At 39.6% G+C, this 13,535-nt stretch overlaps 1 protein-coding gene across 2 annotated transcripts; it reads left to right on the top strand.

Moving 5' to 3' along the window:
- Nucleotides 1–4,595: 4,595 nt before the first annotated feature.
- LOC139573684 (uncharacterized) lies at nucleotides 4,596–13,533 on the top strand. 2 transcript variants are annotated; one of them, XM_071397418.1, is made up of 15 exons: nucleotides 4,596–4,711; nucleotides 4,878–4,951; nucleotides 5,179–5,455; nucleotides 5,980–6,131; nucleotides 6,319–6,369; nucleotides 6,462–6,744; nucleotides 6,849–6,997; nucleotides 7,161–7,184; nucleotides 7,477–7,542; nucleotides 7,700–7,982; nucleotides 9,257–9,408; nucleotides 9,520–9,624; nucleotides 10,254–10,346; nucleotides 12,683–12,965; nucleotides 13,130–13,533. In XM_071397418.1, the coding sequence occupies exons 2-15, from the start codon at nucleotides 4,882–4,884 to the stop codon at nucleotides 13,269–13,271; spliced, it is 2,130 nt and encodes a 709-aa protein (XP_071253519.1). In that variant the 5' UTR covers nucleotides 4,596–4,711; nucleotides 4,878–4,881; the 3' UTR covers nucleotides 13,272–13,533. The 2 variants fall into 2 exon arrangements, with proteins under 2 accessions (XP_071253519.1, XP_071253518.1); XM_071397417.1 differs by having other exon boundaries at nucleotides 6,316–6,369.
- Nucleotides 13,534–13,535: the final 2 nt, after the last annotated feature.

Genomic DNA, 13,535 nt, shown 5'->3' with positions numbered 1-13,535 from the left:
AACTGGAACTCCTTGTATATAGCTTTATTCTTGGGTATTTTATTACACTGTTACAATATATACAGTACCAGTCAAAAGTTTGGACACACCTACTCATTCCAGGGTTTCTTTATTTTTTTAAATTTTCTACATTGTAGAACATCAAAAGTATGAAATACCACATAAGGAATCCTGTAGTAACCAAAAAAATCTAAATATATTTTATATTTGAGATTCTTCAAAGTAGCCACCCTTTTCCTTGATGACAGCTTTGCACACTCTTGGCATTCTCTCAATCAGCTTCATGAGGTACTCACCTGGAATGCATTTCAATTAACAGGTGTGCCTTGTTCAAAGTTAATTTGTGGAATTTATTTCCTTAGTGCTTTTGAGCCAATCACTTGTTTTGTGACAAGGTAGGGGTGGTATACAGAAGATAGCCCTATTTGGTAAAATACCAAGTCCATATTATGGCAAGAACAGCTCAAATAAGCAAAGTGAAACGAAAGTCTAATATTATTTTAAGACATGAAGTTCAGTCAATCCGGAAAATTTCAAAAACTTTGAACGTTTCTTCAAGTGCAGTCACAGAATCCATCAAGCGCTAGACCCAGAGTTACCTCTGCTGTAAAGTTCAAGTAACAGACACATCTCAACACTAGCTTGGAGATCCGTTACAGGATGTCTGTCACCCCACTGAGCCCCTATTGCAGGTTAGGGGTCACATCCACTTGAATGTCCTTCATATGACGAACCTCCTACAGAGCAAATGAGGAAAATATGATATATTATGATTTATGTTAGTAACAATACAATATGGGAATTTTATCCCAAAGCTACCTACAGCTAACATATATATTTATGTATGTGATCTATGTAAATAAAGGAGTATAACACAGCTGTAAAACTGGGAAGGACTATATGGTGGAGGCCTACCCATTTCCCAGGAGCATTGTAAAAAGTGGATTTGGGTACAGTGTTTATTTCCCCCTAATATCTTTGAAGATTACACCTAAAATAATTAGGCCTACTTCTTTCTACTGCTGATCTGAGACCATTAGGGTTAAACATTACAGATATAAATGCAATATATGGAGTAGAAAAGATTGCCTGCCCACCATGATCATGGGAGGTGTGAGAGAATTGCTGCTCTTTGTGATGACTGTGGGGGTTGTCAAAGGTTGGTTCACTAATGTTTTATTTGGATTGAAGTGATTTGTTCGGGAAATATGCGGAACTTTACAAGTGTGAGATAAAAATTTGACTGTCTGTTTCTTCCGCGTTGGTCAACTTAGAAAAAAGGGTTTCAAAAGGGTTCTTCAGCTGTCCCCATAGGAGAACCCTTTTTGGTTCCAGGTAGAACCAATTTTGGTTCCAGATAGAACCCTTTTAGGTTCCATGTAGAACCCTCTGTGGAAAAGGTCCTACATGGAACCCAAAAGAGTTCTGCCTGGAACCAAAATGGTTCTTTAGAGGTTATGCTATGGGGACAGCCAAAGAACCCTTTTAGGTTCTAGATAGCACCTTTTTTTCTAAGAGCGTACTCTACTGTTCTATAGCAGACTCTTCCTTTAGGATAACTTATTATTTCTCTTCAAGGCCGGGGTCATTAAATCCAGTCCAGCAGGTAGATATCTCACTCTGTGGACATCAGGTGAAGAAGGACGTTATGTGACTGTGGTTCTACCAGGTCAGAACAGAATTCTAACACTCTGTGAAGTGGAGATGTATGGGTACCATGCTCCAACTGGTAAGACTCCCTTTTTAAAAATGTATTTTCATGTTATCTTCAGCAATATCCGCTTTATTAAACAGACTTATGGTCTGACATCTTCACAAACAAAATATTAACATAGTGTCACTTGTGAACTAGTAAAACAAAGTTTAATGTCCTGCTGTTGTGTCCAGGAGAAATGTTTTTTGCGACATTGCTTTTGTCGAATAAACCTTGGTCAATGGAAACCTGCCTAGTGTTGGGGACTAGTGAACTAGATATAGTTAAATTATATTTTGCAGTAGCTTGGTGGTAGTTGAACTAAATTAAAATACTGGTAGTGTTTTCAGTAGTTAATTACCTTTTAGGAGTGTAGCTAAGTCCTAGACCTAGACCTACACGCTACTTTTTTTGTTCAAATTAAATATGGGTGAAGACTTTCCTTTCTTTTTCGGCACCAGACCAGTCTGCATCTCACTTGAAACAGTTTTTGTGTTTAATAGGCTAAATTACACATTCTGTTAACATCTGACTCTAGAGTGATCCTTTCTTGAAATTTGTAGTCTATGACATTTCAGATTTAGTGGTCTCCACCTTTTGACGGCCGTGACACTATGACTGTGATATGTGGTTGTCCCACCTAGCTATCTTAAGATGAATGCACTGTAAGTGTCTGCTAAATGACAGAAAATAGCTAATGTAAAATGTATAACTCTCCTGAGAAAGGTAGTGAAATCTGTCATACCTACAGTATGTGCTCAACTCCAAAGACTGACTGGACAGTACAGGATTAGGGTTGTGAAAAGACTTTCACTTTCCTTCAATTAGATCAGCAGCCTAACTGGTTAAAACCCTTAAACACCTACGTGACTGACTACAGTACATACCAAATTGCTCAAATCTTCCTCCAGTGCTAACATGAATACCCTTCTAATGATTTAGCTATGTACTTCATTCACTCACTCTGGCGTAAACGGCAGCAACAAAGGATTTCAACTTCAACTCTGTATTACAAAAATCCCCATCAGGGACATCTGTTGCTTTGAGACTGTACTAAATGAGAAAGTCTCAGGCAATACATCTCAGCTGCTGTATTTACTCAAGCGTTCTGTCATTATGTAAGTACAGATATGGGATTTTAATTTGATCACTCTTTTTCTGCTGAAAATGTTCCTGCATGGCAGGAAATGCAAGCTTATTGTGTATTCGAGGTTTGAAAATGCTTCTAAAGTTTGTAATTTCCACTTTAAAATGTCAGACTAACAAAAAATGTATCAAATGTATGAATTATAATCCACATAATTAATTAACATATACTGTTGCTGTAGGATGATTTTCCCGCTGTAGCAAACTGTCTCAAATTAAGATCCTAGATATGTAAGACACAATCCAATCATATACTGTATTTCTTCAAACTATGACAGCTGAAATGAATACATCAAATACATTGTTGGAAACCCAAACATTATTTAGGTAATAGACACAGGTATCTTACCAGAGTTTAATTGTTCTAGCCACTGGTGTTACAGCAGAGCTGGTTAGAGGCAGTGCAAATGAAGCCCTTGTTTTTTGACACTGGCTTCAGTGCTCAGAGGAGTTCCGCGGTTGGAGGCAGTGATGGATGTTGCATTGAGAGTACCTGTAGTGGACAAAACAGGTTAAACATTATCAGACGACACATACACAGGCCTGAAATATCTTCTACATATTCATTTTACTCAAAGCAAGACTGTTGTCAATGACTAATTAACAAGGCAACAATAGTTAAAACATGACAAGCATATGTAATACATATTTATATTAGACAGCATTTCACAGCTTTGTTTTAAAGAGACAGTTTAGGCTCTTTTGCTGCACTCTCCTGGAAGTGCAGGTCCACATACTGCAGTATGTGGTCCACTGGACTGAGCAGAAGGATGTCTGTGTTCTCATCAATGTCCAGCTCAGTTGAGTAGTTCTTCAGTGGGATGGTGGGGCGGTGAACATGCCAAGCAGAGCACCAATCTTGGTCGTCTACACACACGCGTGCATGCACAAACACACACACATTTGTTTTACTATCCTTGTGGAACTGAACAATTTATTCCCATTCAAAATCCTATTTTCCCTAACCTCTAAACCTAAGCATGACCCTAACTCCTAAACCTACCCCTAAACCAAACCCCTAACCCTAATTGTAACCCTAAACCTAAGCCTAAAATAGCATTTTTCCTTGTGGGGACCCGAGAAATGTCCCCACTTGTCCAAATATTCCTCGTTTTACTATCCTTGTGAATTCTGGTCACCACAAGGATAGTAAAATCAAAAACACACCTACACAGTTATTAAATCAAATACTTGATTTTTGTTTTTGTTTTACTTCCAGCAATATTTGAGATGAAATGAAGTTCCTCTTTTGAACCATATGATGGTGCTGTTGTATTGCAAACATTTCTTCCTCTTGTGATGTATAGTGGGTGAAGGACACTGCATACCGAGATTCTAAAATGCTGCTATATTTATTCGGTGGTGTTCAGTGGCCTGCCTAGCACATCTTTTTGCAAAATGTACAATTAGTTTTAAATGACCATTTAGGACTGATTTAGAGGTGGTTTTGGACTGTACGCATGTGTAATGTATGCTATAGCATGATTACAGGGCAATGGCCAGGTTGATGTCACCAGGTTGTTCCACTGAGCCTTTACAACAATCAAGGCCGTCTTAGTGTGTCTGTGAAGCTTCATCATGTCTTATGAACATACTCATAAGCATACTGTACAAGGAATGCAAAAAGTGCAGTTCACACAAAAAGTACAAGATGACTACATGTGACATGCCTGTGTCAGGGCTCTGTATATGTAATGCTCCATGGCACAGTCTTGTTTGCCACTTTTGAAAAGCAAACAGTTCTTTGTACATCGCAAACATAGTGACTCAGAGGTCAGTGGACCCTTCCTATGTTCAATCCATTTCTGCCAGTCCCTGAGGACCTAAAGGAATCCCCTCTAATGCAGAGCATGCAAACACATTACATCCACGGTAAGTTCCCAAATATATATGATAACTTCATTTTGAGTAGCCTACTGCAAAATGTGTCAGTCATATGTTTTATCTGATCTGTGACATTTCAAAGAACTGTCTGGTTAACAGAATATCTGAATCTGTTGATGTTAATCTGTGAACCTCTCCTATTTGTTTCTATCAGCAAGATGAAAGAAGTAATTATACTCTCCCTATTGGGGATTCTGGGAATGGGAAGGTGCTCTAAAGATGAATTAGGTTGGTCAACGCTTTTACCTTGTTGGGTCCCATGGGAATCTATTTTCTATTGGTCTATATGTAAAGTTAACGCATGAAAATAGTGTCATTATTTCAAATGTGGATATTTAAATACAGTATTTAAAAACGATTTTATAACATGTAAGGAGATGATCAGATGGTAACATGATTTATGGTTCATCTCTGTTCTGAATAGCTATCCTCACTATTCTCCTTCTGGCCCACAGTGAATGTTGCTCTGAGGGGCAAAGCAGCCCAATCCTCCACATTCTACGGAGGCACTGCAAAAAGAGCCATTGATGGAATATGGAACCCGACTTACGAAGATCACTCCTGCAGCCACACTTTGGGAGAGACCAACCCCTGGTGGAGGGTGGACCTGCTGGAGACTTACCAAGTCACCTCCGTCACCATCACCAACAGAGATACTTTAGCAGAGAGGATCAACGGGGCTGAGATCCGCATTGGAAATTCCCTGGAGAACGATGGCAACAGTAACCACAGGTATGGCACTACCCATCATCCTGCATTTGAGCATTAGAAGAAAATGATGTTGTATGCCCAGGCTGATAGCCCAGGTGTCTGCTATGTCACAATTCTGTTATTCCTCACATGCTATCTCTTCACCTGCTTCTCAATAGTATTGAGGAGAAGGTTCAAGGTGCCTCCACTAGGACTTATTTTATCCAATGGGTTTTGACAGTTGTGTAAAGTAGCTTTAGTAAAAATGCCTTTGACAATTTTTACTCCACTAGATTCCTATTTTATGTTTACTTTTCACTCCCATACATTTTCCCTGACACCCAAAAGTACTCAGGCAGGACAGCAAAATGGTCCAATTCACACACTTGTAAAGATAATTTTACTGGGTGACTCTCCCTTTTACTTCTACCTTTTTTACTGCAGTATATTTACTTTTACTCAAGTATAACTGTTCGGTACTTATTCCACACCTGGGTTTTAAAAAGGAGGCGAGGATAGAGGATACGAGGAATCCACCTCCTAATACGTCTTACTGTTCCATCCAGGTGTGCGTTGATATCCTCCATTCCCGCAGGGGGCTCCACCACATTTCAATGCCACGGGATGCAGGGGCAATACGTCAATGTGTTCCTCAGAGGATACATGCAATATCTGACCCTGTGTGAGGTGGAGGTGAATGCCCATCCTGCTCCTATTGGTACGCATCAAAACCTGGAAGAAAAGAACCTAACAGAGTGATCATACACATATTGAGATAAATATTTTGATGGTGATCCATTTGTGTGGTAGTTTTCCTTTTTTATTAGCTATAAATGGTTGATAAGACCTGTACATTATAACTTCACTGTTCATCTCATGTATGTTTCATTGTGTCTTATAAGAAGAAATGGGACCAACTCAAGCTTCAGAACTCAACTTAATTGTTCCTGTTACAGGTAAACCCAGATCTATACCACATAAGTATGTTATATAAATTAATGGATCGTTGTACTGCATTGGTAAGTGTAAACCTTCTATTTCCCTAAAGACAATGTTGCCTTAAAGAAAACTACTCGCCAATCCTCCCAGTTCTCCTACATGGGGGGCTCTAACAATGCCGTAGATGGAATACGCCTCTCCATGTACAAAGACAAATCATGCAGCCGCACCAAGTCCCAAGTCAACCCATGGTGGAGGGTGGACTTGCAGCGAACTTACAACGTCACCTCCATAACAGTCACCAACATTGAAGACGTTGATCCAGAGATGATCGATGGTGCTGAGATCCACATTGGAAACTCCCTGCAGAATAATGGCAACAGCAATCCATTGTGAGGAGCCTCATTAGCAAATATAACAGAGCGCATTTGATGTTTAAGATTTGAGATCAAAAGCCTGTTTATACAATGTGTTTTTGTTCGATTTCCTTCTTTAGGTGCGCTGTGATCTCCTCATATCCCGCGTGGGAGGTCATGACCTTTCAGTGCAGTGGGATCGAGGGTCGCTATGTGAACGTTTTCTTGCCGGGCTGCAATAAACACCTGTCACTGTGTGAGGTGGAGGTGAATGTGGGAAGCCGTCCAGGTGAGGAGCAGACATTATATGGTATTGTCATCAATTAACGGAAGGGGCAATATATGATCACTTCATCTAAGTTTATAAGCTTGTTAGGGTGACAAAATCATGACATCTGGTCAAACTTGACCTATTCCTCTAAATTACAACAAATGTCTTGGTCCTTTTACAGATATGGGCGAACATCTTTCCTCTGGTATGTACAGGGTTTTATTTATAATATCTCTGATGTGTTATTGTTGGACATCAAATCACATTTTATCACATCGTTAGCAGATGTTATTGCGAGTGTAGCGAAATGCTTGTGCTTCTAGTTCCGACCATGCAGTAATATCTAACAAGTAATCTAACAATTTCACAACAACTACCTTTTACACTTGCCTACATGGTAGCTATTAGAAGACTTGAAGCCATGGCTAACTGTCTCTTAACAGTGTGGGTCAAAAGCCTGTGACTCAAACCCTTATGTACTGTAATGTTTCCTGTAGACAGGAGCGTGCAAGATATGAAGAGAGGGCAAGACATTCTATGCCCAGACCATAAGACTCGATATGGTAACACAATATACAACATTTTTACTTTTGTTTTATTATAGAGAATGCAACACTGTTTTAGAACATTTTTCATTGAGATCACTGATTAGTACTGCATCTTGAACTGACAATGAACCATTTGTAAACCCATGATTTTAATCTGGTTTGTTCTGTGAAGAGAATGCAGCCACTGGCGGGATAGCCAGTCAGTCGTCGCAGTGGGACAAGTTTGGAGATGCCAACAATGCCATTGACTTGAACTGGACCAACCGGTATCTGGAGGGGTCCTGCAGCCACACAAAAGCAGAGGTCGACCCCTGGTGGCGGGTGGACCTGAGCAAGACCCACAACGTCACCTACGTCACCATTACCAACAGAGGGGACTGCTGCTCAGACAGGATCAGTGGAGCAGAGATCCACGTTGGGGACTCACTGTTCAACAACGGCAATAGCAACCCACTGTGAGTTATCTTTGTAACACAACTTCTGGCTGGCTACACAACCCACTATGTGTCATCCCGACAACACAACTCTCCCTTAAACAACCCAGCCATCTCCATAACTCATCAACTATGAGGATTTAATCAGACTTAAAGGCGCAGTTTACATACACTTCGGTTGGAGTCATTAAAACTCATTTTTTAACCACTCCACAAATTTCTTGTTAACAAACTATAGTTTTGGCAAGTCGGTTAGGACATCTACTTTGTGCATGACACAAGTCATTTTTCCAACAATTGTTTACAGACAGATTATTTTACTGTATCACAATCCCAGTGGGTCAGAAGTGTACATACACTAAGTTGACTGTGCCTTTAAATAGCTTGGAAAATTCCAGAAAATGGTGGCATGGCTTTAGAAGCTTCTGATAGGCTAATTGACATCATTTGAGTCAATTGGAGGTGTACCTGTGGATGTATTTCAAGGCCTACCTTCAAACTCAGTGCCTCTTTGCTTGACATCATGGGAAAATTAAAAGAAATCAGTGCGAGCAAGGAGGCCTACAAACCTGACTCAGTTACGCCAGCTCTGTCAAGAGGAATGGGCCAAGATTCAGCCAACATATTGTGGGAAGCTTGTGGAAGGATACCCGAAACATTTGACCCAAGTTAAACAATTTAAAGGCAATGCTACCAAATACTAATTGAGTGTACGTAAACTTCTGACCCACTGGGAATGTGATGAAAGAAATAAAAGCTGAAATAAATAATTCTCTCTAGTATTATTTTGACATTTCACATTCTCAAATAAAGTGGTGATCCTAATTGACCTAAGACAGGGAATTTTTACTAGGAATAAATGTCAGGAATGGTGAAAAACTGAGTTTAAATGTATTTGGCTAAGGTGTATGTAATCTTCTGACTTCAACTGTAGCTATGGATACAATGACTGACCAGCTATGATATCAAAATTATAGTTGGAACCATGTTTTGAGGCTATATAGTTTGTTTACATTTACTTTGTTTAAGAACATTGGATAAAACAAGATTATATTTGTGGTTCTGATGGGCCATGACAGTTGAACTAAGCTCATGAGGCATTTTTAAGTTATGTTCTTCAAGAATCATTGGGTACATATCATGAATTTATACATCCCAAAATGGATGTAGCAACTGCAGATTGCCCCTTTAAGCTTTCAGGAAACTCGTCCCTGATGCCTTATTTTGAGCAAATACTGTTTGTCCTGTAATCATCTTATAACATATAACAATGCTCAAGATTCCTATGCCTGTAGGTGTGCCAGGATTCCATACATCCCTGCTGGGCAAAGCAGGACATTTCCGTGCGGTGGGATATCGGGGCGCTATGTCAACATTCTCCTCCCAGGAAAAGAAAAGTACTTGACTTTGTGTGAGGTGGAAGTGCAAGCAAGCACCTTTCAGGCAGGTATGGGCTCCATCATTCAGAATGTAGACCTTCTCCAGCAGATGCCTTTTTTTATTATCGTTTACCGATATACATTTTTTACTCCACTCCCTTCCATCCTCCTTTTTCCAGGCCTGCCTTCAGCTGCCCCCGAGACAGCTGTTACAGCTCCAAACCTAAACCTGGCCTGGCTGTGGGATCTTCTGAGATCCCTCGGAATGCCTGCTATTCGGAAAGGTCAGCTACTCCTACATCCAATCATACAGTACCCTCCAGGCTAAAATTGGGACCAGAAATCAGAAATCCTTAACCAGAGGCTTGGATTTTACACAATATTCCATACTCACCAAGTCATTTTTCTGAGCATGGGCAGCGCCATTGAGGGCTGTCCCTATTTTAAAGTAGTTCATTTCTTCTTCTTCTGAGTGTATTCGGAGTACAAAAATAAACTGAAAAGGTGCATACCACTACCTACTTTGCTGGAGTGTGTAAAGTTTGAACAGATAGATGTACTGCCACCTGCAGTTATGGAATGTTTGCTCAGGAGTAATATTCATTGACTGAACTCTCCTACTGACCTACTGTGATCCTTCCTTAACCCATAGCAAGTCCTAGCCAGTTGACTACTTCAAAATGGTGAAAGTCCTCAATGGCGCTGCACATGCTAAAACAGGCTTTGGGACAATGGGTCAATTACATTTCAACACAGTTGATTCATGGAGGGCCGAATCCTAACTTCAAATTTATGTATTTACCTCAAGTTTCATGCATTAGGATTAGCCTTGAAATGAGTTGACATGTGTTAGTTTCAACTCTGCTGTTGCATTGATTTCCCTTACTTCTCGTCTTCTATTTCTCGACTGAAGAAGAGACCTACAATCAAAACAATACAGACGAAGAAACATTTGATCATGAGAAAATATCATTTGAGACACAACATCCTGTTGATACAGTGCCTGGTAAGTTACCCACATAGTCTGCAAAATGCAAGCAAACCCTTTTGCTTTCGTTGTGTGTCACTAAGGCTGTGTTTACATAGGCAGCTAAATTCTGTTTTTTTCCACTAGTATGTCTTTTGACCAATCAGATTAGCTTTGAAAAAGATCTGATGTGATTGGTCAAAAGACAAATTACTGGGAAAAAGATCAGAATAGGGCTGCCTGTGTAAATGCAGCCTATTACACTTACAGTGCCTTCAGAAAGTATTCACACCCCTTTGACTTTTTACACATTCTGTTGGGTTACAGCCTGAATTTAAAATGGATAAAAACAAACAAAAAAATGTCACTGGCACAATATCCCATAACGTTTTTTTAAACAAATTAGTGACAAACAAAAAGCTTAAATGTCTTGAGTCAATAAGTATTCAACCCCTTTGTTATGGCAAGACGAAATAAGTTTAGGAGTAAACATTTGCTTAACAGGTTACCCCTTTGTTCATGGTGAAATTATTAATTATACTTTGGATGGTGTATCAATAAACCCACTCACTACAAACTCAGTTGCCGGAAAGGAAGGAAGGATTTCTCCATGAAACCAATGGAGACTTTAAAACAGTTACAGAGTTTAACGGCTGTGAAAGGAGAAAACTGAGGATGGATCAACAACATTCTAGTTACTCCACAATACTAACCTAACTGTGAAAAGAAGGAAGCCTGTACAGAATACAAATATAATACAAAATATGCATCATGTTTGCAACAAAGCACTAAAGTAATACTGCAAACAATATGGCAAAGCAATTCACTTTTTGTTCTGAATACAAAGTGTAATGTTTGGTGCAAATCCAATACAACACATTACTGAGTACCACTCTCCATATTTTCAAGCACAGTTGTGCCTTCGTCATGTTATGGGTATGCTTGTAATGGTTAAGAACTTGGGAGTTTTTCTGAATAAAAAATACATTGAATGGACCTAATTCTAGAAGAAAACCTGGTCCAGTCTGCTTTCCACCAGACACTGGGAGATGAATTCACCTTTCAGCAGGACAAACTTAAAACACAAGGACAAATCTACACTTGAGTTGCTTACCAAGAAGACAGTAAATGTTCCTGAGTGGCCGAGCTACAGTTTTGAATTAAATCTACAGCAAGACAAATATATGGCAAGACTTGAAAATGGTTGTCTAGCAATGATCAACAACCAATTTGAAAGAGCTTGAAGAATTTTGAAAATAATAATTGGCAAATGTTGCACAATCCAGGTGTGGAAGCTCTTAGAGCAGAGTTCCCCAACTGGTGGCCTGAGGGTGATATTATTTGGCTCCCCAAGTTTTCTGAACAAACAAAATAATATACAGTACCAGTCAAAAGTTTGGACACCTACTCATTCAAGGGTTTTTCTATATTTTACTATTTTCTACATTGTAGAATTAATGTGAAGACATCAAAACTATGAAATAACGTAGTAATCAAAAAAAGTGTTAAACAAATCAAAATATATTTTTATTTGCACACTCTTGGCACATACTTGGCATTCTCTCAACCAGCTTCATGAGGTAGTCGCCTGGAATGCATTTCAATTAACAAGTGTGCCTTGTTAAAAGCTTAATACGTTTGAGCCAATCAGTTGTGCTGTGACAAGGTAGGGGTGGTATACAGAAGATAACCCTATTTGGTAAAAGACCAAGTCTATATTATGGCAAGAACAGCTCAAATAAGCAAAGAGAAATGACAGTCCATCATTACTTTAAAACATGACGGTCAAACGCGCACCTTTTATATATTATTATTATTTTTTTGTTGTTGACATAAAATACCTTAAAAATACCAGCAAATCAGCTCCAAGTGATTTTAGTTTTGGAAATCTGTTCCAAAGTATTCCCACGCATAATAGATATTTGTAACCGTATACAAATGTACGCATGGTTTGAAAATATGTTTTAATTAAACATATCTGTTTGTACTTCCTGCGGTCAATTTGCAGTTTACAAATGATTTGTAATTATGTTTCGGCCCACTGATTTAAAAAAAATAAATCAATGGATCTAATTTGATGATCCCTGTCTTAGACTTACCGAGAAAGACTGACTGCTGTAATCGCTGCCAAAGGTGCTTCTACAAAGTATTGACTCAGGGGTTTGAATACTTAGGTTAATAAAATATTTCTGTATGTCATTTTAACTTTCACTTTGTCATTATTGGGTATTGTGTGTAACTTATCATTTAAAAAAAATGGTTTTATCCATTTTGAATTCAGGCTGTAACACATCAAAATGTTGAATATGTCAAGGGGTATGAATACTTTCTGAAGGCACTGTTTTTCCCCCTAATTCTTATTGTGTCCCCCTCAGAGAATCTAGCCTCCGGTGGAATAGCGGTCCATTCCTCCCAGTACGACAGCCACGGTGCTGCCAGCAATGCCATCGACAGGAAGCGTAACCCACTGTACCATGCTGGCTCCTGCAGCCACACGGAGGCAGAGACCAACCCCTGGTGGAGAGTGGACCTATTGGACACATACCAAGTCACCTTTGTCACCATCACCAACAGAGAGGACTGCTGTCTCCACAGGATCAACGGGGCTGAGATCCGCATTGGAAACTCCCTGGAGAACAACGGCACGACCAATCCACTGTGAGAAGATATGATTCATGAAGCCTTGGCTTAGATGATCCACAGCAGTCATGTTTTGGAGATGTTGTGGCGAATTTACCAGTTTACATCAATGATTGCAGGTTTCATGATCAGGAAAAACCTCTGGCTGTATGCTCTAACTTACTGGTATGTGTGCGTTTCAGGTGTGCTGTGATCTCCGAGATGAGAGAAGGGCAGCCAATGGATATTCCATGTAACATGGAGGGACACTATGTCACTATCGTTCTCCCAGGCAGAGAGAAGTACCTGGCACTGTGTGAGGTAGAGGTGTACGGGGGAAAGTGATGACCCTAACCAATCCGAAATGACTCCTTTTACAGGAAAGTCCAAATAAGGCCAACATAGTTACCATCTAACTGCATAATTACTACAGAATCACTTAATATTTTGAGAAGTGTGGAGAAAGTCACTCACTATTTCTTGTCATAACCCAGTGGAACCTCAAATTGTTTTCTTTGTTGAAGGCGGACGCCGTATTATAGCCAAATTATAAACAGTCACATTTGTATTCAGGTGTCTATTCTATTAATAAAGGCTTGTTACTGTGCA

The sequence above is a fragment of the Salvelinus alpinus genome, chromosome 4 (genome assembly GCF_045679555.1).
Source record: "Salvelinus alpinus chromosome 4, SLU_Salpinus.1, whole genome shotgun sequence".
In the NCBI taxonomy this organism is placed as follows: domain Eukaryota; kingdom Metazoa; phylum Chordata; class Actinopteri; order Salmoniformes; family Salmonidae; genus Salvelinus; species Salvelinus alpinus.
The sequence above is the reverse complement of the archived record's forward strand: the minus strand, read 5'-3'. Positions and strand labels throughout refer to the sequence as shown.